We start from the raw sequence: 25,665 nt of genomic DNA, 5'->3' as shown, positions 1-25,665 counted from the left end.
GAAGGATGGGACAATGTGCATGTGCATTGATTATAGGGTATTAAACAAGAAGACCATTAAGAACAGATATCCCATCCCACGAATAGATGAGCTGATTGATGAGTTACATGGTGCATGTTTTTTTACAAAGATTGATCTACGGTCAGGATATCATCAGATTAGGATGAGGGAGGAGGACATTGAGAAGACAGCTTTTCGGTGTCCCTATGGTCACTTCGAGTTTTTTGTTATGCCATTTGGGCTAACCAATGCCCCTACTACATTCCAGATTTGCATGAATCGGGTATTTAGGGAGCAACTTAGGAGATTTGTTTTGATTTTCTTTGATGACATTTTAGTTTTTAGTAATACTTGGGAGGAGAATTTACAACATCTTGAGATGGTGTTGTCTACTTTGGAAAAAGAATCATTGTATGCCAAGGAATCTAAGTGCGAGTTTGGGATGACTGAGCTGCTATATCTTGGACATATTATCAGTGCAGAGGGAGTTCGGGTAGATCTTGAAAAGATTGGGGCTATTGTTGATTGGCCTACTCCAACGAATCTTACACAGCTTAAGGGATTCCTTGGTCTCTATGGATTTTATAGGAGATTTGTTAAAAGATTTTCACAGCTTGCTGCACCCCTGACAGACCTTACCAGGAAAGGGGCTTTCACATGGACAGAGGCAGCTCAGAGAAGCTTTGATCATTTCAAGAAGGTGATGTCATCATGTCCAATACTAGCTCTACCAGATTTCACAAAGCCATTTGAGCTTCATTGTGATGCATCAAGAGATGGGATTGGAGCGGTCCTAATGCAGAAGAAGCATCCCATTGTTTTTGAGAGTAGGAAGCTCCATGGAGTGGAGAGGAGCTATTCCATCTATGATCGGGAGATGTTGGCTATAATGCATGCATTGGCCAAGTTTAGGTCTTACCTAGTTGGGGGAAAGTTTGTTATCAAAACCGATCACAACAGCATCAAGTACTTCATGAACCAACGTGATTTGAATGATAGACAACAGAAGTGGATCATGAAGTTGCAGGCTTATGACTTTGACATTGAGTTTGTCAAAGGTAAGAAAAATGTGGTTGCAGATGCCTTATCCAGGAGGCCTCATATTTGTGCTCTAGCTGAGGTTACAGGAGTTTGGAGAAATAAGATCACAAAAGAGTATGCGAAGGACACTTGGGCTTCTAGAGTAATTGCAGGCACCATACATGATGATCGCTATGTGGTGATGGATGGATTGATAAAGTTTCAAGACAGGATATATTTGATTCCTTCATCACAGTTTAAGGAAGTAATACTGAAGGCATTTCATGATGCACCTACAGCTGGACATCCAGGGATCTTTAAGACCTACAGGCAAATCCATGAGCGGTTCACACGGAAAGGGCTCAAGGATGATGTTGAAAAGTATGTCAAGGAGTGTGCAATTTGCCAGCAGAATAAGGGAGAGCACTCATATCCTACAGGGTTGTTACAACCTTTGCCTATTCCGAATAGGAAATGGGAAAGTATTTCCATGGACTTCATCACCAGGTTACCACGAGTACAAGGGAAAGATTGCATCTATGTGATAGTTGACTGACTGGCAAAGTTTGCTCATTTCTTTGCTATTCCATCCACTTATACAGCAGCATAGGTGGCTGATCTTTTCTTCAGAGAGATATTTAGATTACATGGGCTACCTACTTTCATTGTTAGTGATAGGGATAGTAAATTCATGAGCACTTTTTGGCAAGAGCTGTTTAGGTTGTGTGGTACTGAACTTACACCTAGCATTAGTTATCATCCACAGACAGATCGGCAGACAAAGATTGTGAATAAATTGGTGGAAGGATATCTGAGGAACTATGTGACTACACAACAGAGGGCTTGGGTCAAATGGCTACATATGGGAGAGTATTGTTATAACACCACTTATTATATGTCCATTAAGATGACTCCATTCATGGCACTGTATGGTTATGAAGCACCTAGTTTCATGGATCTGGTTTTGGGAGATAGTAGAGTGCCCAAAGCAAAAAACTTCTTGCAGGATAGTCAGGATATTTTGAGGGTGCTCAAAGAGAATATACAGCAAGCCCAAATAAGAAAAAATTGTATGTTGACCAGCACCGGATAGAGCGTAGTTTTGAAGTTGGGGATATGGTTTACCTGAGGCTACAACCATATAGACAGTCATCACTCAAGAAAAGCGAAGCAGAGAAGTTGAAGCCTAGGTTTTATGGCCCCTACAAAGTGATCCGCAAGGTGGGTGAGGTTGCTTATGAGATAGAGCTTCCAGAGGATAGTTGGGTGCATAATGTGTTTCATGTGTCAAGGCTTAAGAACGCCATTGGACAAAGAATTGTGCCTTCAATAGAATTACCACCATTAGATGAGGAGAGAAAGCTTGTATTAATTCCTGAGGCTGTTCTGGATATTAGGGAAAGGACTTTGCGAAGCAGGTTGATTAAAGAATATTTAGTCAAATGGAAATATCTACCTGAGGAAGATGCTACTTGGGAGAGTGAGCAGGTGCTACAGCAAACAGGACTAAGATTGCTTGAGGACAAGAAATTTCAAGGAGGGCGGACCTGTAATGTTCCCATGTTTTAGCCTTCACGTTCTCTAAAGTCTAAGTGGAGGATAAGAAGAAATTAAATTAATTTCTTACAAAGTCATTCAATTAAAAATTAAAGATGACTTTGTATTTAATTAATTTAATTATTTACAAGAGAGTAGCTTCTAGGGTATGTATTAATTATTGGAAGGACGAAAGCCTCTCGTGATTTAATTAATTATTGCCAGGGAGGAATTTCTAGGGTATGCATTAATTATTGGAAGGAGGAAGCTTCTAGCACTTGCAATTAATTAATGTTTTAGTGCCTTCTAGAAGGATGAAGAAAAGGATAAATAGGGCTGAAAGTCTCATTGTTGATCATGGGATGGTTATGACTTGCATTTGATAAGAGCTTGGATGTGTGAATCACTCTTTTTTTGGCAATAGAGGACTTTCATTCTTTGTTGTAACATTCTAGACGTCATTCCCTTAGGGTTTGGCTTTTGGAATACATCTCTTTGTAATTGATTGTAGCATTCACAACATTAATATAATTTCAGCCTTGGTTCAGCTTTTGGGCATTCCTGGGGGTCCATTACATTTTGTGGTGGAGGATGGAGTGTATGATTACAACCGAATGCCCTTCGGATTGTGTAATGCACTTGCTATGTTTCAGAGGATCATTTTGCAAATATTTGACAAAATGTCAGTAGGCAACTTCCGAGCATTTTTGAATGATTGGTCCATCTTCAGTGGACAAGACAACCACTTGAAAGCACTCCAAGAATGTATGGAGAGGTGTCGCCGGCAAGGCTAGCATTGAATCCAAAAAAAATGTCAGTTCATGGTTCCTCAAGGAAAACTACTTGGGTACATTGTTTGCAAGTCAGGGTTGAAGACCGACTTTGATAAAGTAAGGGTGATTGTGGAAATGGAAGCCTTGACGGAGGTATCTAGAGTCAAGTCTTTCCTCGGGCACATTGGATATTATAGACGGTTCATAAAGAATTACGCTTGAATTGCTCTTCCTTTGGACAAGTTGACACGGAAGGAAGAACCCTATGTCTGGAGTTCCGAGCAGGAGACTGCCTTCACAAAACTGAAGAATAGATTGTTGGGGGTGCCCATCTTGGCATACTCGAACAGGGACAAGGAGTTCCACATCCACGTGGATGCTTCAAACTTTGCTATAGGTGTAACATTGGCACAAACTAGCGACCATGGCCTAGATCACCCAATATATTTTGCAAGTTGGCTACTTTCAAAGGCCAAGATGAATTACATCACCACTAAAAGGGAGGCTCTCAGGATGGTGTACTTGATACAAAAATTCAAACATTACCTATTGGCTACACCATTTACCTTTTACGTGGATCACCAGGTGTTGATATACCTGGTGAACAAACCAATTATCCAAGGCAGGATTAGCAGATGGTTGTTGCTACTACAGGAATTCACCTTCACCATCATTGTGCGTCCTGGGAAGTCATGTCATTGCGGACCAGCTCTCCTGAATTAGGTCCAGAGAGGCACCGAAAGGGGTCAATGATGATTTTCCAGATGCACACTTCTTCAGAATTGCCATATCCTAGTCTATCGGGGAATATCTATCGACATCTCAATTCCCGAGAGAGATGCCGCCAAGCGAACGACGAAAGCTAGTTTAAAGGAGTCGAACTTTCCAACTGATAAATGGTCTCCTACACAAGATGGGTCCTAATCAAGTGCTAAGGCGATGTGTAATGGAAGAAGTGCAAACTAATCTGAGGGAAGCACATGAAGGTCTAGCAGGCGGCCACATGGAACTCGACACAACAACACGAAAGGTTCTACTTGCTGGGTTATGGTGACCCACACTTTACAGCGATGCATGGGAATGGGTGTTGAGCTGCAATACATGCCAGGGAGTTGACAAACCACTCAAGAGAGACTTCATGCCATTAAACCCGTCCCACGCCTAGGAGTTTTTTGAACGTTGGGGACTAGACTTCGTGGTTCCGCTGAAGGCGAGTAGGGCCTGACGTTGTTGATACATGTTGGTGGCCACAGAGTATTTAACAAAATGGGTAGAGGCACAGACACTACTCGACAACTCTGCAATAAGTACGACAAAGTTCTTGTATGAACAAACCATCACACGGTATGGCATGCCTATCCAATTGACAAGTGACAAAGAGGGTCACTTTGTCAATCATATGATCAGATTTCTAACAACGAAATTCAAGATTTTTCATTTGTTGTCAAGTCCATATTACCCACAAGCTAATGGCCAAGTGGAAGCAACAAACAAAATCCTTGTGGCCATCATATATAAATCATGCGGAGTTGAACAGGCAGACTAGGAGGAAATGTTGCCTTCAACACTATGGGCCTACTGCACCACATCCAAAGTCACAACTGGACAAATGTTGTTCTAGTTAATGTTTGGCCAAGAAGACATGGTACCAGCCAAATTTATGGTACCAAGCCTGCAGATGGCATATGAAAATAGACTCGGAGATATGGAGAGTTTACATGAACGCCTATATCAATCGAACAAATCGGATGAATGCAGATTAATAGCACAATAGGCGACGGAGGTGGTGCAGACCCGTTGAAAGGCATGGCATGACAAACATCTAAAAGGAACAAGGTTTTAGCTAAGCCAACTCATGCTTCGGTACAACAACCGCAACAAGATAAACCAGAGGAAATTCAAGGTTAAATGGCTTGGACCGTACAAAATCAAAGATGTGGGCAGTAATGGTTCCATAAAACTATGGACCTTGGATGGCGTGAAATCCCCGACGCCATCAATGGATCGAAGCTGAAAATTTATCATAAACGGCCAGAAGGTGAGGCAAGCCATAATACTCTATGTGAATTTCACTTAGCAAGTTAAAAAATAAAAATTAATTAAATTTAAAAAAAAAAATTAAAATAAAAAATGCCATGCAGAAGTGTCCTACAGACAAGTGGAGGCCATAGACGAGTGGCGATTGCGGATAGGTGGATACCGTGAACAAGTGGCGGCCGTGGACAAGTGGAGGCCGCAAACGCATGGTGGTCGTAGACACATGTAAACGTGGACATTATATTCCACAAATAGCATGTGTCCCACGGACACTGGGTTATCGCGGAGATTGTTGTGGCTAGAGATGAAAGACTTCTGCAGTTTGAAGGCCACATTCCCGTACATGTCAACAAGAGTTAAAACTTCCACGGACAAGCACGGAGAGAGAGCAATAGCAGATATGAATTGTCTATGAACTCCACCAAGGCCATAAAGTGTTGAGGAGAGAAATCAGAGAGTATAATCTGTCGTTCGTGGAGAAATCAACATTCAACGGAAAGGAGAACCTTGTGGAGACCGCTTGCAAGGAGATTCTGTGGAGAAGGGAGGTCGTCACACGGAAAGGAAAGAAGAATAAAGGAAAATTAGGTCAAGCTATAGAGATTGTTGCCTCCAAAAGTGCAAAGGTTAGCCATTTGACTTCGAAATTTCTTGATTTATTGCTAGAAAGAAAAGATGGAGCATCTGTGGGAGACATAAGAAGAACATCTGCAGGGAAGTGAAGACAACATGGCCAAAGGAAAGTGGGGGAAACCATTAGCAGCCGGATAAGCTGAAAGGAAACAAAAGGACGCATTCTGCGGAAGCCAGTGCCATTTGAAGGAGCAATACTATCAGAAAGCAAAACCTAATCGTTTTGTGTTTTGTTACAATAAAAGACAAAACAAGAGACCATTATGATGTAGTCGGCAGGAAAAAGAAAACAGTGGAAAGACCAGTTGAAGGAAAATAGTATGGAAAAGAATGCAAGTGTTGGCTTCCGTTGTCAAAGTTGCAAGGCTGACAGCATCGAGCAGCCAGAAACAGAAGGTAAAGGCCGACCTGTCACATCTCACAGTTCAATTAGAAGGGTTAAATGGTAGCGAGTGTCGGAGATGGTGGCAAGAGACAATAAATACAGACCTTATCAAGCAAATTCTAATCCGTGCCCAAGTCCATTGGGCAATACAACTCCCAATGTTCTCCATTAGGTTGTTTGAGACAATCCTAAGAACTATGATCGAAACCTACAATAGGACCAACCGAACCAACACATTTGTCTACAAGAAGCATCAGATGACATTCTCCTTCAAAGCCCAAGATTTCAGTAGGGTACTTGGCATTCCTGGCCAAGGAGGTCGCAAAGTGGTGACCAAGAATCACAAGTTGCTGCAAGAACACAAGGAGTATTGGGTAAAATTGGAGGGACATGACCTCACACCAGAGGAATTTGAGTCTGTTGTGAAACGTACCAAGAGTCGAGGACTATAGAGAGATTTCATTCGAGAGGACCATCGGAGATGTATTATGGATATAATAAAAAGTAGGTTAACTAGGGCGAGTAGAGCCTCTGATATTGCCCTACCTCAGATTACATTCATGAACGACATCATGAATGGTACTGTGTATGATTAGGCCAGAGTCCTCGCAGATAGAATGGAGGAGTCTATGACATTGCAAAATCAAACATTTTATATGTTGCATCATGCCATCGGATTGTTTCTGGAAGCAACCCTTCATCAAATTCCAACCGACGACTTTCAAGTTCCACCAAGAGGTAAATTGGCGCTAGAAGAATCTTCAGTATTCTACTAGAGGCATTTAGATACGGGTGGTACAGTGGCCGGTCAAAAAAGGGTATTGCAGGGGTTGGATGCGTACGGCAACACGGACAACGGAAGGGAGGAGACCACAAAGAGTAGTGGGACTAATTCAGAAGAAGAGAGTATGTCGGCAGAGGCTGCAAACGATGCGACAGTTGGAGGGTCCACACTTTTCACTCCTCCCTAGTTGTTGACTTCAGCACACTTGACAACTACCACCCTGCTTATTCTTCCATTTGCCCAAATACATGCACTAGTTGTCATGACTCAACCAATGACCAGGACAGAATCCACAGATGTTATTACTCCACAAAATGTTTCAGTAGATCCAGTTGCACTAGTAGTAACAGCAACGAAGTTAGTAGAGATGCACGTGCTAGAGCTTGAACCTCAGGTTCGACTTGATGTGATCGGCTTTGACGCTACTGTCACCTTATCTTTCTCTCTGTTGACACAACTAGTTCACCCAACACAACTGATTCAGCCAGAGATTGATAGTATGGAGATGAACCAAACAACACAACCGAAGAAGGTTGAGGTGATGGACAGAGCTAGTGTATTTTTGAGACAATAGTTCTGACTCATTCCTATAGAGGTTGGTTCCTCCATTTAGTCCTCGAGACAGGGAGAGGTATCCCCAAGAGTAGCTGTCATATTAGAGCCACAGGAGGTGGAACAACCACAATCCAAGGATGCGCATGGAGATGAGGAAGTTACACCGGATGTCGACGTGGCTAACCATAAGAGAGGCAAAGATGGATACAGATATGGAGCAGGATGTCAACACTATGAAGAAAGAGGATTATGGGTCAGATGAGGATAGATGCAAGGCATACCTCAGAGCTTTGGGGGTTGTGTTGGAGAGAGGACAAGTTGTTGGGTATCAGGCTTTGACCCATAGGAAGTAGTTGCAGTTGGTTCGAGCCTATATTCGAAGGGTCTGTCTGAAGCGTTTTCGTTTTCGCTCTTGTTTTGAGGCTAGAGGATGGCCAGTTGTGAAAACATCGGAGATGTTGGCTGACTGGGCTACAGAGCTTGAGTTGGGACCATGCAACAGTGTTATGGAGAAGCTTGCACACAAGATAGTAGGGGCATATAAAGACATCTACTATACTCCTCAACGTGCAGAAGCAGATAGGGAAATAGTGATTGTTGTAGCTGTGAGGTCTACGAAAGTCGAGATAGAAGCTTGAGAGAAGTAAGCTGCTAAATTGGTTAGCTAGTAGGCAGTTGAGCAAGCAGCGCTCTTGCGAGATAAGGAAGCAGCGGAACAAGGATTACAGATAGCCTAGGCCCAAGCTATGGAGGCAACATTTCTCCTGAAGGAGGTAGTGGAAGTTAACACGTGGACGCAGAAGAACTTATGCATTTGCACTGATCAAGTTTATGAGTTGCGCCGCCAGCGGAACACTTCAGGGACGCAACCTCCTCCCTAGTCTATGATTGCTTCTATGTTTGTATGTTGTCTCCTAATTTTGTCAGTTTTGAGTCCCTAGGAGACAACTTTTTTTTTTTTGGCGGGGGGGGGGGGTGATGTTGTCCAGCAAAACGGGTAGTTAGGTAGTTACCGATGCAAACACGGTTGTGTCATTCCATATCGGGTATTATAAATGTGGCTTTCATTTATGTATTTGGCATCATTGTATGGAACATTATTGTTATATACACAAAGCATTTGATGAATGAATAGTATTTTACTTTGTTAAGTTATTACATGTTTCTTTCCTATTCACCTACGGCCTGAACACCTTGAAATGAGAGGTTCTAGTATATGATGCTATGATCATGATTCAGGATGCTATGAGTACAATTTTATGGTGTTTTTGTTGTTTAAATATTTTTATGATACTATGTGACATTCTAATCTTAACTCATGCTTCTAGTCATAAATATGTGTGCCTATAGTGTTTTTACATGTTTTTCTACTAACAAACCCAAACTCCTTTTGGGAGGTTGGTGCCTCCGTCCCCTCTGGGTGAAGGTATCGTTCAGCATAAATTGATGGATTTGTGACATGTGCTTAACTGCGTCCCGTGGATCCTTGTCTCTGGCTATTGTGACGTTATTGATAGCTCGAGCTTTTGGTGTAACAGCAACAGTGATTCCGACATGGCAAACTGGTCCTTCATACCCGAACTTGGAACCAAACTTGAACTGGTAATAAAATCAGAATTATATGAATTTTATACATAAAGTGGTAATAGATGAGATATTAGTCTACGTGGTAAGGAAGATATCAAAGAGGACATAGAGATTATATAAAGATATTTTTCGAGACTCTTCATAAGGGAGAAATGAATAATGAATCTAAAATAAGAACTCAAAGATATGTATAAAACCATATTCAGTCTTATTACTGCCTGACAAGAAAGGGGCTATAATGTTTCCACAGAAGGGCTTGTCTAAATCCAATCAACTGTATATTCCGAAGATAGGGTAGGGATCAGCAACCATGGACGTCTTGCAGGCATAGTTTCAAGATAGGATAAGGGCTTGTATCTGAAAACTTTGAGGGAGCCTACTGTAATTTGTCTCTAGGCACCTTGGTTACATGCCTAAACCTTCATTGAGTTGAAGTAGTAATAAAGTCAGTATGAATATTAATAATATTTACAAACAATCTAATAAGATGGATGAATAATTCTTTGAATGCTTTAGGCTGAATCATTATATCTTTATCCATTTAGCTTAGGACATAAATGATAAATATGGGTTAAAACAGGCCTAGACCTAGCAGGGGACATTACAAATATGATCATCTGAAAAGTTTCTGATTTAAAACAGTGTCCTGATTTGAAAAGTTTTCCCATTTTAATAATCTCATTTTTCTTGTTAAGAGGTTTCTACATATCCCAATGCTTCATTAACTAGATATCACCTTAGTATGAAATCAATGACCTTACAGCAACTATTATGGACTCTTCCAAAAACTCAATTTGAGTTTCACTTCATTCATATGTGTATACCAGTAAATTGAAACCATAAATATACTTAATGAAAATCAAATTTAACATGTAGATAACTTTAATTTCTTTAAGAGATACAACTCCATCCTACTGTAATCATGTAAAAGTATCTTAGTCCAAGCGTCGGCACTAGTGCAAATATGATGCATAATATGCAACCATATTTTAGAAAGTGCATTGTGCATACACAAAATTCAAAGGTGTCTAGAATGAAGGATAATCTAATGGAAACCCTCAATAACTAACCATATTATAGAAGAAAGCAATAAAGATAATTTGTTTAGTAATAAAACATCTTGAGGAAGGACAAGTGAAATATATTTCTTAAAAAGGTTTAAAATATTCAGTTCCAACATGTTTTTCCTAAGTATTTCTATTTTTTAGGCTTCATGCTTACGAGGAAACGAAAAAATTTGCAATTCAGAAAAAGGCCAGCATAAAGTTAAAATCAGTACCTTCTCCCAATCATAAAATGTGTCAACATTTGAATTTATTGGATTTGATGCATCCAACAACTTCTTTTGTGAACTTCGAGAAGACCTTGAACCGCTGCTTGAAGGAAGGCAAGGGCTCTGCATTCAAAGACTATTTGAATGTATGTTATCAAAAAAGATGATGGCAAGATGTGTATGTGGATGTGTGTGGATGCAAGAGAAAATGTATAATGGGTATATATGTTATGTCATGAATAAAAAGCCTAATCCACAGAAATTTTGCAGAGTACTGACAAAATTTTCTTGCACAAGGAATGAATATTGTATTAACTTTCCCTAATTTTCAATATTCCCTAAATACAATAAAAGCTACCCATGAGACAACATTAAACCATTAAACACTCCTCAAAAAGGCACTTGAAATTATCTTCCATCATGAGAACCCGGCTTCCCATTTTTCTCTAGAATGATGTACAATTTATGATTCCTCTAGAATGAAGGATGTCCCTTTATACACATTAGGCCATCTGATAACCTTAAAAAGTTCTTTCACAAGTTAACATATGAACCATCCAAATAAAAAATGAGCTGTGAGCCATAAGTTGGCTACTGCAGTACATAATATATATTACAAAATCAAGTTCCTAGATGTATAAAATTCCACCCGATAAGCACAAGCTTATACTGAGAGAGGAGTGGGAAAATCAGTGAAAGACAATCTTTTACCCTTTCAAACTTAATAAATCACAATAGGAACAATCAAACAACATTAACGATTAAGCAACACAACAAGAACAAAATATTTATGTGGAAACGTTTCGAGATAAAAAATGACAAAATATTGATATCTAAATGCTCTCTTACAAACTTCATAGGCACCAATCCCATCTTAAATGATTTGCAAGCATCAACCCACCGGAGACACCAATCCTTACAATTGAGCACAAACTCAAAAAGAGACACCAATCATTTTAATTTGAGATGCCAACCTCTAACTCAACAAGATCTCCTTTGAAATCAGCCTTTGAATGATTTTCTATTATATTTTCTTCACACGAATCTGCTGGTGTATATATGTCATATCTATTTATATTCCACACACATACCTCCAGAAAGTGATGCTTCAGATCCCCATCTTATTTAATCATCGAAGATCATTTAAATCTCCTTCATAAGATCCACACAAATACTCTCCTTCAAAAATCTGCACAAATCGTATTTCAAGCTCTACTTTTATTCTTCTTGAAGATCTGCATATGACCTTCATATAGATCTGTTCCAACTTCCTCCATTACAAGTCAGCAACACTCTTCATATATTTTGTTTCTAAGTCTTCTGACATAATCAATGCATATTTGCCAATCCTTTACAAAAAATCTATCTGCTCTGAATTCTGCCTTTTATCTGCTTTAAATTGAATCATATTTTATGTCTTTTCTCATTTCTCCACGTGCTTCTGAATCCAACTCGAGGAAGGGAAGTGATTTTATAAAGTGAGGCATTCCTTCCTAACATAAATGCCTTTTACTTAACACTCTGTCATGCTTGCTCAGTGCCATCATAATGTCAAGAGCTTCCTTAAGAGATTGGTGCCTTTTGTCTCACCATAATCACTGCTCTCTATATGTTAATTGTTACTCATTATTACAATATTTTAATCACTGCTCCTCAATACCTTATTAATTTGGGCAATTAAACTATATTTATATAGCCTTCCTCTAGATATAACAGCATGGTTGTCCAGTATATACATTAATTTTTTAAATTCCAAATGTGGTTGGCCAACATAGTGTTGTGTATCTAGGGAGGTTGGCCTCTTTTAAACTTAGTTAAATGTGTTTTTATCCACTCAATAAAAAGTTTACCATCAATAAAGCTTCAAATTAAAATGTCAAATATATTTATTCTCCAACATAGGCACCACCAATCAGTAGGTCTGCCAGCAATTAAATACTATATGTTCTTCATATAAACCAATGTTGCCATACATATGAAGTTAAAATGCAGTTAATGATGTTCATAATTGTCTTAGAATGCAGATTGAATGATCTTCAACAACATTCAAAGTTATTCACAGCATCTAAAAGATTATATTGCTCCAAATGACAAGTCCATTCATATTCATCATGATCAGCATTGCCAATGTCTTCACCAATAATATCATCACTCCATCTGTAACAATGTGACTCAATCAATCAAATCTGATCTCTCCTTTGTCATCAATGGCAACAATATCTGTAACACTACCCTCTCTTTGTTGTGGCACTCTTTAGTGTCAGAAAGTAAATTTTTCATGAAATAGCCTTCTAAATTAAAAATGATAGAGAAAAAAAAGAATATTATGCTCCTTTGCTTCAAAGAGAATATCTAAACAAAAGGAGTAATTATAAAAGACAACTTCTGTGAAAAGTATGATGTTTTGGAAACCATGCCTTAAGGCTTATATCAAGCATTCATGTGAGATATGGAAAGGTGTAATAATTTGTGTATGGAAACAACCCAAAATCTAGATACCAATGAATAGCAAGAAAGGAAGAGAGACAAAATAGAAAAGACTAAACTGTATTCTAATGAATGATGCAATAAATGAACTGCTGAACAGAACTAAGTAGTAAAGTACAATGTAGATGTGCTTTCTTATACAGGCAAGGTAATAAGTTAGGATGATAACTAGGAGATAACTTACCACCGAGACAAGGTGGAATTACATACCTCCAAAGGTAAATCATCCTCCATTATGCAATGAAGTATGTGCAAACATGTGGAGGATGATAAAGCAATGAGTGCACTAAACATAGAGACATCATAAAGTGTTATGTGATAACTACCATCCCTACCTAAAGTGGAATTTCTCCTATTCCACGTGGAATGAAATGTGCATCTTCCTTGTTAAGAATATTAACCAGATAACCTATAGGTCTGATAGTACAGACCGTACTTCCTCTTCTTATTATATATCTCTAAACTGGCAGTATATTATATATATAACTCTTCCTAGGAGCCAGCGACTTTTCGGGAAGCAATAGTATGATGCTTAACTAAACTAACACATAGTTAGTTAGGTGTTATTAATTTGTCTTCTCTAATCACCGACTTAGAGGGAGTTTAGTTAGTGCTAGTTTAGGAAGGGTTATGTCCTTTTGAGGGACATACCCTTTAGGAAGGATATATAGGGAGCTTATAGATGCAGATTAAGGACACACAGCTACAACAAAGCCTGCCCTCTAAGTATCTATATCCTGCAAATAATATCAGAGATACTTCCTCACAATCAAAAGTCGAATATTCATTATTGGATCTGCATAAAATTAAGAATTAACTCCATCAATATTCAGAATTCTTAGAAGACCATTCTCAGCATTTAAAGACTGGATTAAAAGTCTGATTCAGAAATAAGGAATTTGTAGAATCTTTACATAATCCAGAGCAAAATGGAGTAGTAGAAAGAAAGAATAGGACAATTATAGAAGCTGCTAAAGCTATGATTTTTTATCAAAATCTAGAATATTATCTTTGGGCAAAAGCCTCTTGCACTGCTGTATATATTACAAACAGAAGTCCTCACTCCTATTTTAAATATAAAACCCCTGAAGAAGTATTTACTAAAGTAAAACCTAATATAAGTCATCTTAGAATTTTTGGGTGTCCTGTATATATCCATGTTCCAAAAGAAAAGAGAACCAAGTTAGAACCCTCTGGGAGGAAAGGTATTTTTGTAGGGTATAGTGAAACATCTAAGGCATATAGGATTTTCATACCTAGACAAAAAAATATTGAACTTAGCAAAGATGTAATTTTTGAAGAAAATCTTGCATTCAAAAGAGTCATAAGTTTTGATGAACCTTCTCATTTATCTAGTTCTGAAAGAAATAGTGAATTTAGGTCCCAGAAGGAGAACTTAGAAGAAATCGAAGATAAAATTCAAAATATGAACCTTGAAGAAGATTCAAAGAAAAGACCACTTTGGGCCATTAAAACAGTTGAAGCAGCTCAAGACTTTGCTGCACCTTTTGAAACAATCAGAGAAAGCAAAAGTGATTTATCCAACATGAGTGATTATCCAAAACGGAGCCAACCAATCCTTCTAATGCTATTAAACATACAACTTGGAAAGAAGCTATGACAGAAGAATACCAATCTATTATGAAAAATGATGTTTGGGAAATTGTTCCAAGACCTAAAGGAAAATCTATAAATTCTTCCAAATGGATATTTAAAATAAAGCATGCTGCTGACGATAGTATTGAGAAGTATAAAGCCAGATTTGTAGCCAGAGGATTTTCTCAAAAAGAAGGGATTGATTATGAAGAAACCTTTGCTCCTCTTGCCAAATATACCTCTATAAGAGCAGTTTTAGCAATTGCCGCATCAAAGGGATGAAAGGTGCATCAGATGGATGTAAAAACAACATTCCTAAATGGAAAGATTTCAGAAGAAGCATATATAGAGCAACCAGAAGGATTTGAAACTCATGATCCTAACGCGTTTGTTTGCAAGCTCAAGAAAACCCTCTATGGGCTTAAACAAGCTCCCAGGGCCTAGTATGAAAGAATTGATAAGTACCTCACCAACTTAAGATTCTCCAAGAATAAAGCTGATCCAAATTTATATTATCAAAGAAATAAAGATGATATGGTAATTCTGATACTGTATGTCGATGATTTACTAATAACAGGTGATGATCATCTCATAGATCAGTGCAAGAAAGATCCAACTAGAGAGTTCGAAATGAAAGATTTGGGACTCCTTCATTACTTCCTAGGACTGGAAGTAGGACAAAATTCTGACAGTATCATACTTAATCAAGGAAAGTATACACCAGAGATTTTGAAGAGATTTGGAATATGGAATTGCAAACCTATGTCTTCTCCAATGGAAACTAATCTACATAAACTTAAGGAAGTAGCAGCAGAATCACCTTCCATAGATTCTACTCTCTACAGATAGATGATTGGGTCCCTTATGTACTTAGTAAATACAAGGTTGGATATTTGCTATGCAGTTAATGCCTTAAGTCAGTTTATGTGTGAACCGAAGGAGATTCACCTAGTTGCGATTAAACACATAATGAGATACCTACAAGGCACTCTTAATTTTGGACTCAAATATGAGAAAGTTGCTTTAGACTTGCATGGATTTACCGACTCAGATTGGGGTGGAAGTGTTAAAGACAGAAAAAGTACTTCAAGATGTTGTTTCAGTTTAGGATCAGCTATGATATGTTGGATTTGCAGAAAGCAGTCTTCAGTAGCTCAGAGCTCCACAAAAGCCGAATACATTGCAGTAGTGATGGCCTCTCGATAAGCAGTCTGGCTAAGAAAGTTACTTGTGGGATTATTTGGGCAAGCCATGAATCCTATGATTATTCATTGTGATAATCAAAATTCCATCAAGCTTTCAGTGAATCCAGTTTTCCATGATAGGTCCAAGCATATTGAAATTCCTTACCATTATGTAAGAGAGATGGTAGACAGGAATTCTGTAAAATTGGAATACATTTGCACTGCAGATTAGACAGCAAACATACTCACCAAACCTCTATCTAAAGTGAAGATAGAACATTTCAAGAGGAGACTTGGTATGGTTGAGTTGTAATCTATTTGTACTCTTTTGATTATTAATAAAATTATTTTATTTTGTCAGGCTATTGACTGTTATGGGCTCCACCATATGTATTCATTATCTAAAGAGGTGACAATCTCTAAATTAATGAACACTTGTATAAAAGGCATTATGAGAGATGACGATCTCTTAGATAATGTTCTAAACAATAGATTTTACTGTAAGATCTAGATGAGTTTTAGATCATATTGTGATATTGACATTGCTATGTCCATGGGTCACAAATTGGATAAAGGAAGAATCTTAGTATTCTCTAGGTTTATCCTGTAGTCTAGTAGATCTTAAAACTCAGGATCTTGTTGTGATATAGAAATACCAGTTTCTATGAAATCATACCTTGGATAAATGAAGAGATTACTCTTCAAATTCATCCTGTATAATATCACTAGTAGCAGTGATTTGTCATATTACAGGTTTAGTAATATGACTTTGTATCATGTGTTCTATGATAACACATACTAAGAAGAAACAGACAGATATAGAGTATTAATTCTTGCTTATTCATCTGTATTGGTGTTGCTAGATATAATATCTCTCTGAAGGATTATCAAGTTAACAAGGAGTGTTAAGAATATTAACCAGATAACCTACAAGTCTGATAGTGCAAAAAGTAGTTCCTCTTCTTATTATATATATCTCTAAACTAGCAATATATTATATATATAACTCTTCCTAGGAGCCAGTGACTTTTCAGGAAGCAATAGTATGATGCTTAACTAAACTAACACATAGTTAGTTAGGTGTTATTAATTTGTCTTCTCTAATCGCCGACTTAGAGGGAGTTTAGTTAGTGCTAGTTTAGGAAGGGTTATGTCTTTTTGAGGGACATACCCTCTAGGAAGGATATATAGGGAGGTTATAGATGCAGATTAAGGACACACAGCTACAAAAAAGTCTGCCCTCTAAATATCTATATCTTGCAAATAATATCAGAGATACTTCCTCACAATCAAAAGTCGAATATTCATTATTGGATCTGCATAAGATTAGGAATTAACTCCATCAATATTCAGAATTCTTAGAAGGCCATTCTCAACATTTAAAGACTGGATTAAAAGTCTAATTCAAAGATAAGGAATTTGCAGAATCTTTACATTCCTAAGTCTCACATATCCAAACTACTACGTTATGTATTATATTAAGCAAGCTTGAGTAAAGCATAATTCAGTGAATAATTTATTATACCTACACCCCCACTTAATTGCAACTTAGGAGGATGCAGACTCAAGCCAACAATGCATGTTGTGTCTCGAGTACTAGGCCATGTTAGGTATATATGTACAAACGCAATGCAATAAAATTTCTCACCAAAGGAGAAAAGGAGACAACCCAATGGTACAAAACTCCCTCCCCCCCCCCTGGAAAAAAAATACAAAATAAAACCAACGATAAATATCAAATAAATGAACTCTAAGAGAAAAGTAAGGACAAAACCCCATGTGAGGAAAAGGTCTCGCTTATAAGACAAAAGAATATAGTAGTTGGTTCATGAACAACCAACAAAATTCCTCCCCTTAGGAACAAATAAAACTATAGGTGTCTGAGTGATGTCTTCCCATTCCAAAAATGTAGATGTAGGAAGAAGTCTCAACATGTGTGTTGTCCCTAAAAGCTACTCAAGTGTCCTTATGTTGATGTTAAAGGTTGTATCTTCTAAATCAGGTCCACTAGTCCACACTCATGAAAAAGACAAATCAGGAACCAAGCATGAATGTCAAACATGATCGAAAGACCCAAATATCTCATATAAAGATAAAGAATCTCCAAATGTTGCACATAAAGATCCACAACCACATCAAACTCAAAAGAGTGATCATGTGGAGAATCAACAAGAGGGTCCCTTGCAACAAATGAAGAAGGATTATCTTGATCAAAGAGAAGAAGATTATCATTAATGATGTCTCCCAAATCTGCAATGTATTAATCCACAAACAAACTAACAATGTTTGTTGAGCAATCATCCACAAAGCTATATTTGGAAGACAAAGCGTGTCCATCTACAATGAATCGCCAAGAGCCAAAACTATAACAATGTAAACATGTGGTCTAAACAATCCCCCACAAAAGAAATTGTTGAATCAAGAGTTTGGCAAGCCCACGAGGTCTAGTAGAAGATGGAGTATCCTCAACTACAAATGGACCTTAAGAGGGTGTAATACTGCAAGTTCAAGTTGAGATCAAATTGTCATTTGAGTCACTCTATTTACTTTCCACTATCAAGGAAGGATGAGGAGTAGAGGCCAAGCTAGGAGAGCTTTCCTCAAAGTCAACACTGCTCTCAATAAATATCTCACGTGCCTCTAGATCCATAAGCCTATATGCCTTAACACCTTCAAGCAATCCAAAAAATATGCAAGGCGTACTCTGGTTCCAATGCCTTGTGTTTTTGTGGAGGTATGTGTGCCCAAGCTGGACAACCAAAAACATGGAACTGCCCCACAATTGGATTTTACCACACCAAACCTAAAATGCAGTGCTACCTTCCAAAGCCTTGAGCAGAGCTCAATTTTGGATTTGTGTGGCACAATTGACAGCTTCTACCCAAAAAACTAAACCAAGAGATCTGGCATGAATCATGCAACTAGCCATCTCCTCAAGGGTTTTGTTATTCCTTTCTCCAACACCATTCTACAGTGGTATGTAGGCAAACCGAGTGCCAAAGATCAATACCTTTAAGTGTACAATATTACTCAAGTCTAGTGTTCACATATTCCCTTCCATTGTGACAATTGTTTGCATAATTCAAGCTTGAGGAATTGATAATTATTCTAAGTCTTTCAGCGCTTTGAATTGGTGAATTAACTAGCAAATAGTGCAATGGGAATTGCTTTATATAGAGGCCATGATTGGATTTATTAGTGATGAGTTTGTTGTTTGAATTCATAGATTTTCCTTCCAATTTGATTGCAGAGTTTGGTAAATGCATAAATAATACTAATAGAAGCCCTTTATAGTCAGCACATATGATCATAGTGACAGCTGCAGGGGACAGCCATGCGAGTCACCAGTAGGTGACATTAGATCTTGGGAAGACTTATTTCAGGATTTTGAAAGCCAACAGTCCATTCTATATTGGCGCCTAAGGACAATTTGTATCAAACATTTCCTGCATTTCATTTTGGCGCCAATAAGACAAGCTGCATTTCATTTCCAGGTTTCCGTATCTGCAATAAATTTAATCTAATTTATATTAGATGATCAATGAATGTGATTCAATTCCAGCATTGAAATAGAGGAGATATTTGTGCATTGTTTACAAAGATAATTTAAATCTCATGCATTGCAATGTTTTATATATATTGAAAAAGCCCGAGAAAAAAGCATAAACTCTGAAAAAACCCAAAAAACTACAAATTTGCAAAAAAGAAATATCCACCAGAGATAGATGAATGGGGGTAGAACCAATGGAGTTCTTAAAATATGAAAATATTGTTGTGGTTAGGGCAGAGCACTTTTCTTATTCGTTACATTTCACATGAATTTTCATTGTATGTTGCCTATATTAGTACAGATGCCATTTTCAACCACCAATAAAAGAGTACAAACAAAACAGCCAGCAATGAAAGGTTCATAAGCTTCAACATATTCTCCAAAAGCTTACGTGGTTTTAGTCTTCAGGTAAGAAAGTTGTTGACCTTATGAACATAATGTTGGTCCATAAGATGCATATTTATGTTGTTACTTGTGGCAAATGCCTCTAGTCTAGAGTTCAAATAAGTGCAAACTAATCAATTGCCAGAAAAAATCCATTAAACCTAAACCATTTGTATCAACATTAATTGTCTTCCTATGGTATAAACATATAACATTGATAAGATTCATTTTGTGTATACCTGATAAGAAAACATTTATAATATCATGAAAAGTTTAGAGGTCAAAACATTATATGTCTAATGTCGTGATTCTACCTTTGACATATCTCTTCTTTTTGTGGATTCTGATGACTTTGCCCTCTCCATAACATAGCGAAGACGAAGCTCATTCATTACATCCAAAACCACTTGGATTGATCTTAAGCTTTCATTTGATTCGGTAAAAATATTTTCTTTGACCTACAGAATATTGAATGATTACAATTCAAATAAGCTACTCAAGAACCACAATTACTTGAGAGCCAAAAGAAAACAAGATAAAAACATAAAAGGGTAGTAAAAAATGCAGTCATGAGCACTTACAGAGCTAAACAAAAGCAAGTTTGCTTAAATATTAAACAGATTCCAGATACAGTGTTGAAAAATAAATATACATTCCCTTAGAATCATTTGAATTTTAAACTTGTCAATAATATAGTTTGGAACTTTGAAGGACTAGAAGTAAATAATTATTTCACAAGAAACCTAATATTTGAGGATGATGGTTTCAGTTCAAAACTGTGAGATGGATAAAATTATAGAACAACTAAAAATAGGAGGGCGTATAATTTGATTCCAGAAGAATATATAAGGAATTTTGAAAGAATTCAGGAATGATCTAAAATGATAAATACATGAAAAATAGTATGACAAAAAATGTTAAAACCCTAAAATAATAACATATATTTGCTTTTGTTTGTGTCTTTATGCTGGGTTCACACTACTATAATGAACATAATTAATTTCTAACTTCAGTCACTTGTGCCCACATAACAATCCATTACATAAGGCGTGAAGCCATAATGACACTTACATTCGGTCTTATCTGCTTTTCTAAAATCTAATTCTTCAATGCAATACTGGTATCTGATTTGGGGACAACAATTTCCGTAGGGGTTGTGCAGTTGCAGAAAGAGTTTCTAAGGATGGCAAAATAAGGCTGCCATAGAAGCTTAAAACAAATAGATTAAGTACCTAATATCACACTTTTATGGATAACACCTTCCTCTGTAGGATTTGTACATTAGATTTTGCACCCTACAAATCAATATAGGTAACTTTATCAGCTAGTTGGACATTTAAAAGCCTTGAAGGATGGATTGGCAGAGTCTATCAATATGGGTCAAATGTCAAAGCACCTGTTTTTTACCGACGTGCATGGGAAGAGAAATTACAAATATGAAAGAAAATACAGATTATGTTTCTAAATACAAAATCTCTGCTGAAAAACTTAAACCTGTCATGACTTTTGACCCTTGGCATTTGATAGGCACCCTTGTTCTCGACTTTTTGATTGTTTACTATGAGGATACTGAGACTTTAAGACAATGAATTACCTTCAATAGAGCATACAACTAATAATCAATGACTCAAAAAATAATATGATCAGCTTCACGATGTATCTCAGAAATCAAACAGTAATCTTCTTTAACCCACTCTGATAAGTTCTTACACATTACATAGAAGATTGATCATTCAATGAAGTATTATGCGTAAATCTGAACATACAAACATGGGTTACAGACAACTTTTGGTAATACAATAAAATTCTGAGCATATGGAGCCATGAGTGTCATGCAATTCACGATGCTGTCAACCAAAGCTCAGCTCCAACACTTATAATAGCCATAACAATCACCAACTTGTGCCAATGTTCTCTGCGATAACAGCAATGATGTCCTCTTGCAGTATATATATATAAGGATAAGATGACTTCAGCTATGAATAACCTCACACTGATATAAATCAGATATTCACTTATTTAAAAACTCTTCCACACCTCCCATGTAGTCATGCCGAGCCCATGCCACTGCCCTTGCCCTCGCCTCTTCATTGTTAATTTATCAAATGATGCATTGAAACAATTTTAAATACTTAAAAATCCTTGAATTTCTTGGATTTTTTCAATTTACCAAGTTCTTGCTGAGTCTAGATGCCAAGTCCAAGTTCCAGCCCTAAACCAACTTACCAAGTCTAAGCCAAGTCCAAGGCTTTTAACACTGGTTTGAACAATTACTCTATTGTTTTAAGTGATACTGCTTTAAGTCCACCATTTGATAATGCCCTATATACCACTTTCCTTCCCTAATGTCTGATACTCATTTCAAATTTCTCCATACTATAAGTAAACTCTACTAAGGATTTCGTCCATGTCATACCAAGAATAACATCATAATAACCCATGTCCACCACATAGAATTCATCAACAACTCATAGCCACCCATTCACATATGTAAATTTGAGATATTATGAGTATTGAGAAGGTTTTGCCCACTAGATACTATCACTTAGAACCCACTATGTTCTTCTATCTATAACCCTCTCTTCTTTAGGAAAATTATCATCAATAAAGCAATTACTAGCTCCTATGTCTATCAAAGGGATCACTAACTATCCCTATACTACACCCCTCACTTTGAAAGTTATTTCCTTTTGTGTAGCAGTTAATGGTCCTCTCATCCCTAGACTCCTCTTCTGAATGTATTTTCTCTCTCGTTGCTCCCTTAATCATATTGCTGTTCTGATTTTTCTAATGTTGATTCTACAGCCGAAAACTACTCAATATGCTTAAACTTTTCTTTGAAAACATACTTATTCAAAAGGCCCCATAGAGAAGTAGGATTGCTCCTTTTTAGGTCATTCAATTGCTCATTGTCCAACTCCAACAGAGAAGTAGGATTGAGGACTTTGATTCACCCTTTAACGGATCCACTAAACCATCCATGAGTAAATCCAAAAGTCTCCTTTGTGAAATATTTGTCACAAGGTCTGAAAACCTCAAATATTTCGCAATATACATTTCACTTGGCCCCTATTGTCTAAGCTAGGTTAACTCCTTAAAATGCAATTATTGATCTACTCCTTATTGAACCTTTCAATCAATCTTTCAATGAACTCTACATAACAAGCAATCTGATCACGACAAATGGTGATCAAGCGGTAACGATGCCATTCATATGCTATTCTATCCAAATGAATCGCTACATACTTAATAGCTTCCTCCTCTACCATAGGACTAAGCTGGAAAAAGTATCCACCTTTTGTACCCATGCTCTTGTTGTGGTCTTCCTAGATCCATCATATGAGGTAATGTAAGCTTGCCCACTTTCGTCTACAAGTCATGATGTTGTGCCTTGTCACTAGAACGAGGTGAATGCTTGAGCCTAACATCCATATACTCCCTAAAACTGATGGCTGCTTGAAAACAAGCTCCTCCATTCTCCCAATCTTTCTAAGGCTCATTCTATGGCTATACGGGAACCTTCAATGGGAAGGCGGGGATAAGTGGTCTTGAGTTCATTGTTCTCACTAGCCGAGTTGTATGTCCAAAATTATCATCAACATCCTCGTTAGTTGTCACCATTTTGTTAATTATTTCCACCACCAACATCTATGCCCATTTGTTTGGCCACCAACTTCTTTTTTTCTTGTCTCTTTGTTTAGCCTATCATTGCCCCTATACTATAGCATCTATCAAGTTGATAAATCTCTCCCCATCTGGTTCTCATCTCTCACCTATAATGCCCATGTTTTGTTCACCTCCTTTTGTGTAATAACCCCAATAGGTTATAACTTCTTCAAACACCAAAAATATTTATACTTCAATTGTTTGACATTTCGTCAAACACTTTGCAAGCAAGCTCTGATACCACTGTAATGACCTTCCTAAAATCTGCCCTCAAAAATGTTGATGAAAGCTCAAGGAATTTCATCAAACAATTCACATGCAAGGGACGTATTACTGATATAGTATTTCAGCTAGCTTCGAATGACTTTTTCTTCAATTTGCATCAATGAAAATCTTGTGCTAGAAGACTACAATGGACTACACAATGACCTAACATGAGTGTGCTACTAATTTTGACAATATTCAGTGCATATATATGATCTAAGCATGAGAAATGAACACCTATAGCCAACTGGCATTTTTACAAACAGTTGGTATGCAAACTAACTAGCTGATAAATAATGATATTAAATTGCTTAAATGACACCAGCAACTATTATCTTCTTAATTGCAATGAAAATTACAATGCTCATGAAATATGGCCAAGACTTTGGCATTTACATGGATTACAAAATGATAATGCTGGTATAATGCACACTTACAGCTGAAAGCTTATAACACCCTAAAAAACAATACTAACAAAAGAACTTGGTTGTAGATGGCTGTAATAATTTCCTTCTATGCTGCCCCTTCTGCTTTGCTTTTTTCGAACTGCTTTTTCGGCCTGCTTTTTCCAATTCTGCTTTTTCGGATTGCTTTTTTGTACCCGCTTTTTCGGCCTGCTTTTTCGGTTCCGCTTTTTTCGGACTGCTTTTTCATACCTGCTTTTTCAGCTTGCTTTTTCGGTTCCGCTTTTTCAGACTGCTACTATGTTGAATCTCAAGACCATATCTTTCAATGGCATCAAGATTTCCAGCTTGAAGGGATTTCGTCCTCCAAACTATTGAGACATAATCTCCAGAAAATTTTCCAATTTCTTTGATATTTCCAAGCATACTAAAAAGAAGCTCTTCCCTTTCTTTTATAGTGTTCTCACAAGAGCTCAATCCTTCGTTTTCTCAACGTGGGATAAAACATAACTCCCTTTATGTAACTTATGTCTCCAATGTGTTATAAAATTAAGGGGACTCTTTTAATTTAAATATTTTCCACAAAATATAGTCTATGCATTAATAAAGTTAAATATTTAAATTTAACTTTATAAAATAGCTTTATCAATGCATAACAAATCTTATCAATGATGAACAAGTCTTCTTGTCGATTTTAAACAATTACCATCAACATACCGTTGCCACTGGATGTCCGCCCATGTCCAAGATGACTTACTATAAATAGTAAGTATGCCCAAAGTTGCCTCAAAACCCCCTCAGAAAGACCTGCAACTAAAACTATCTAGGCCAAATGGCCTCTAAGCCCCTTTAATGTCCTGGCTAGCCTACGAGACCCTAGGGAAATAGGCTAACGAAAACATCATGCTATGAATGCTAAAAAGGGGGCATTACATTTTTCTCTTTCAAAGCCGCTTGCTCTTCTAGCCTTGTATTTGATAATGTCATATTTCTTCATGTATTATAATGTCGAGTCATTGCTAGCAAACCTGCAATGTCCCCATTTTGTGAGAATCATTTTTTAGTAGTTTAAACTTTAGATTTCCAACACTCACTGAGTTTTTTAGCTCGGCGAGTTTTTCCCAGAAAAACTCACGAATTCCAAGTACTCAGCTGGGGCGAAATAATCGTTGATTAATCGGCGAGTAATTGTTAAATACTCACGGTGACAGTCATTGTTAAAAAACTGCACGTTGTGGTGGCAATATAGGGCAAAAAGTCCATTTTTTTGCAACGCCACTTGCATTTGTGCACTCTAGAGGCTTGAGGTGTGGAGAGAAGGAGGTTTGGAGGCATTCTTAGGTGATTGCAAGCGATTCAAGGCAAATTTCAATGGATTTGTAGAGGATTCTATTCGGTTTTAGAAGACAAATCGCTTTCCAGGTATGTTCTTTTTATCATAGCTGGAAAACTTTTTATAGTTTGAAAAAATGCTCTATTGATTTTGTTGTTGCTTGTAAAAGAATTCAAATCATTTAAAAGTATTATAACTCTATGTTTGAATCATT

At 37.4% G+C, this 25,665-nt stretch overlaps 1 protein-coding gene across 9 annotated transcripts in view; it reads right to left on the bottom strand.

The window, feature by feature from the left end:
* ATM (Serine/Threonine-kinase ATM-like protein) overlaps positions 1–25,665 on the bottom strand; it is a 427,822-nt gene that overhangs the window by 112,676 nt on the left and 289,481 nt on the right. For 8 of the 9 annotated variants that reach the window (XR_016362919.1, XR_016362920.1, XR_016362921.1 and 5 more), the window contains exons 46-47: positions 20,099–20,242; positions 10,590–10,706 (exon numbers count right to left, since the gene is read on the bottom strand). Coding sequence is in view for 6 of the 9 variants with exons in the window: in XM_089822957.1 (XP_089679083.1) it covers positions 10,590–10,706; positions 20,099–20,242 (261 nt within the window). In the remaining 3 variants the exon portion in view is untranslated. The remainder of the gene's footprint in view (positions 1–10,589; positions 10,707–20,098; positions 20,243–25,665) is intronic. The other variant, XM_089822960.1, reaches the window with a different exon arrangement.

Source organism: Cupressus sempervirens, chromosome 3 (assembly GCF_028749045.1).
Source record: "Cupressus sempervirens isolate cs-2001-9-10 chromosome 3, ASM2874904v1, whole genome shotgun sequence".
NCBI lineage: Eukaryota > Viridiplantae > Streptophyta > Pinopsida > Cupressales > Cupressaceae > Cupressus > Cupressus sempervirens.
The sequence above is the reverse complement of the archived record's forward strand: the minus strand, read 5'-3'. Positions and strand labels throughout refer to the sequence as shown.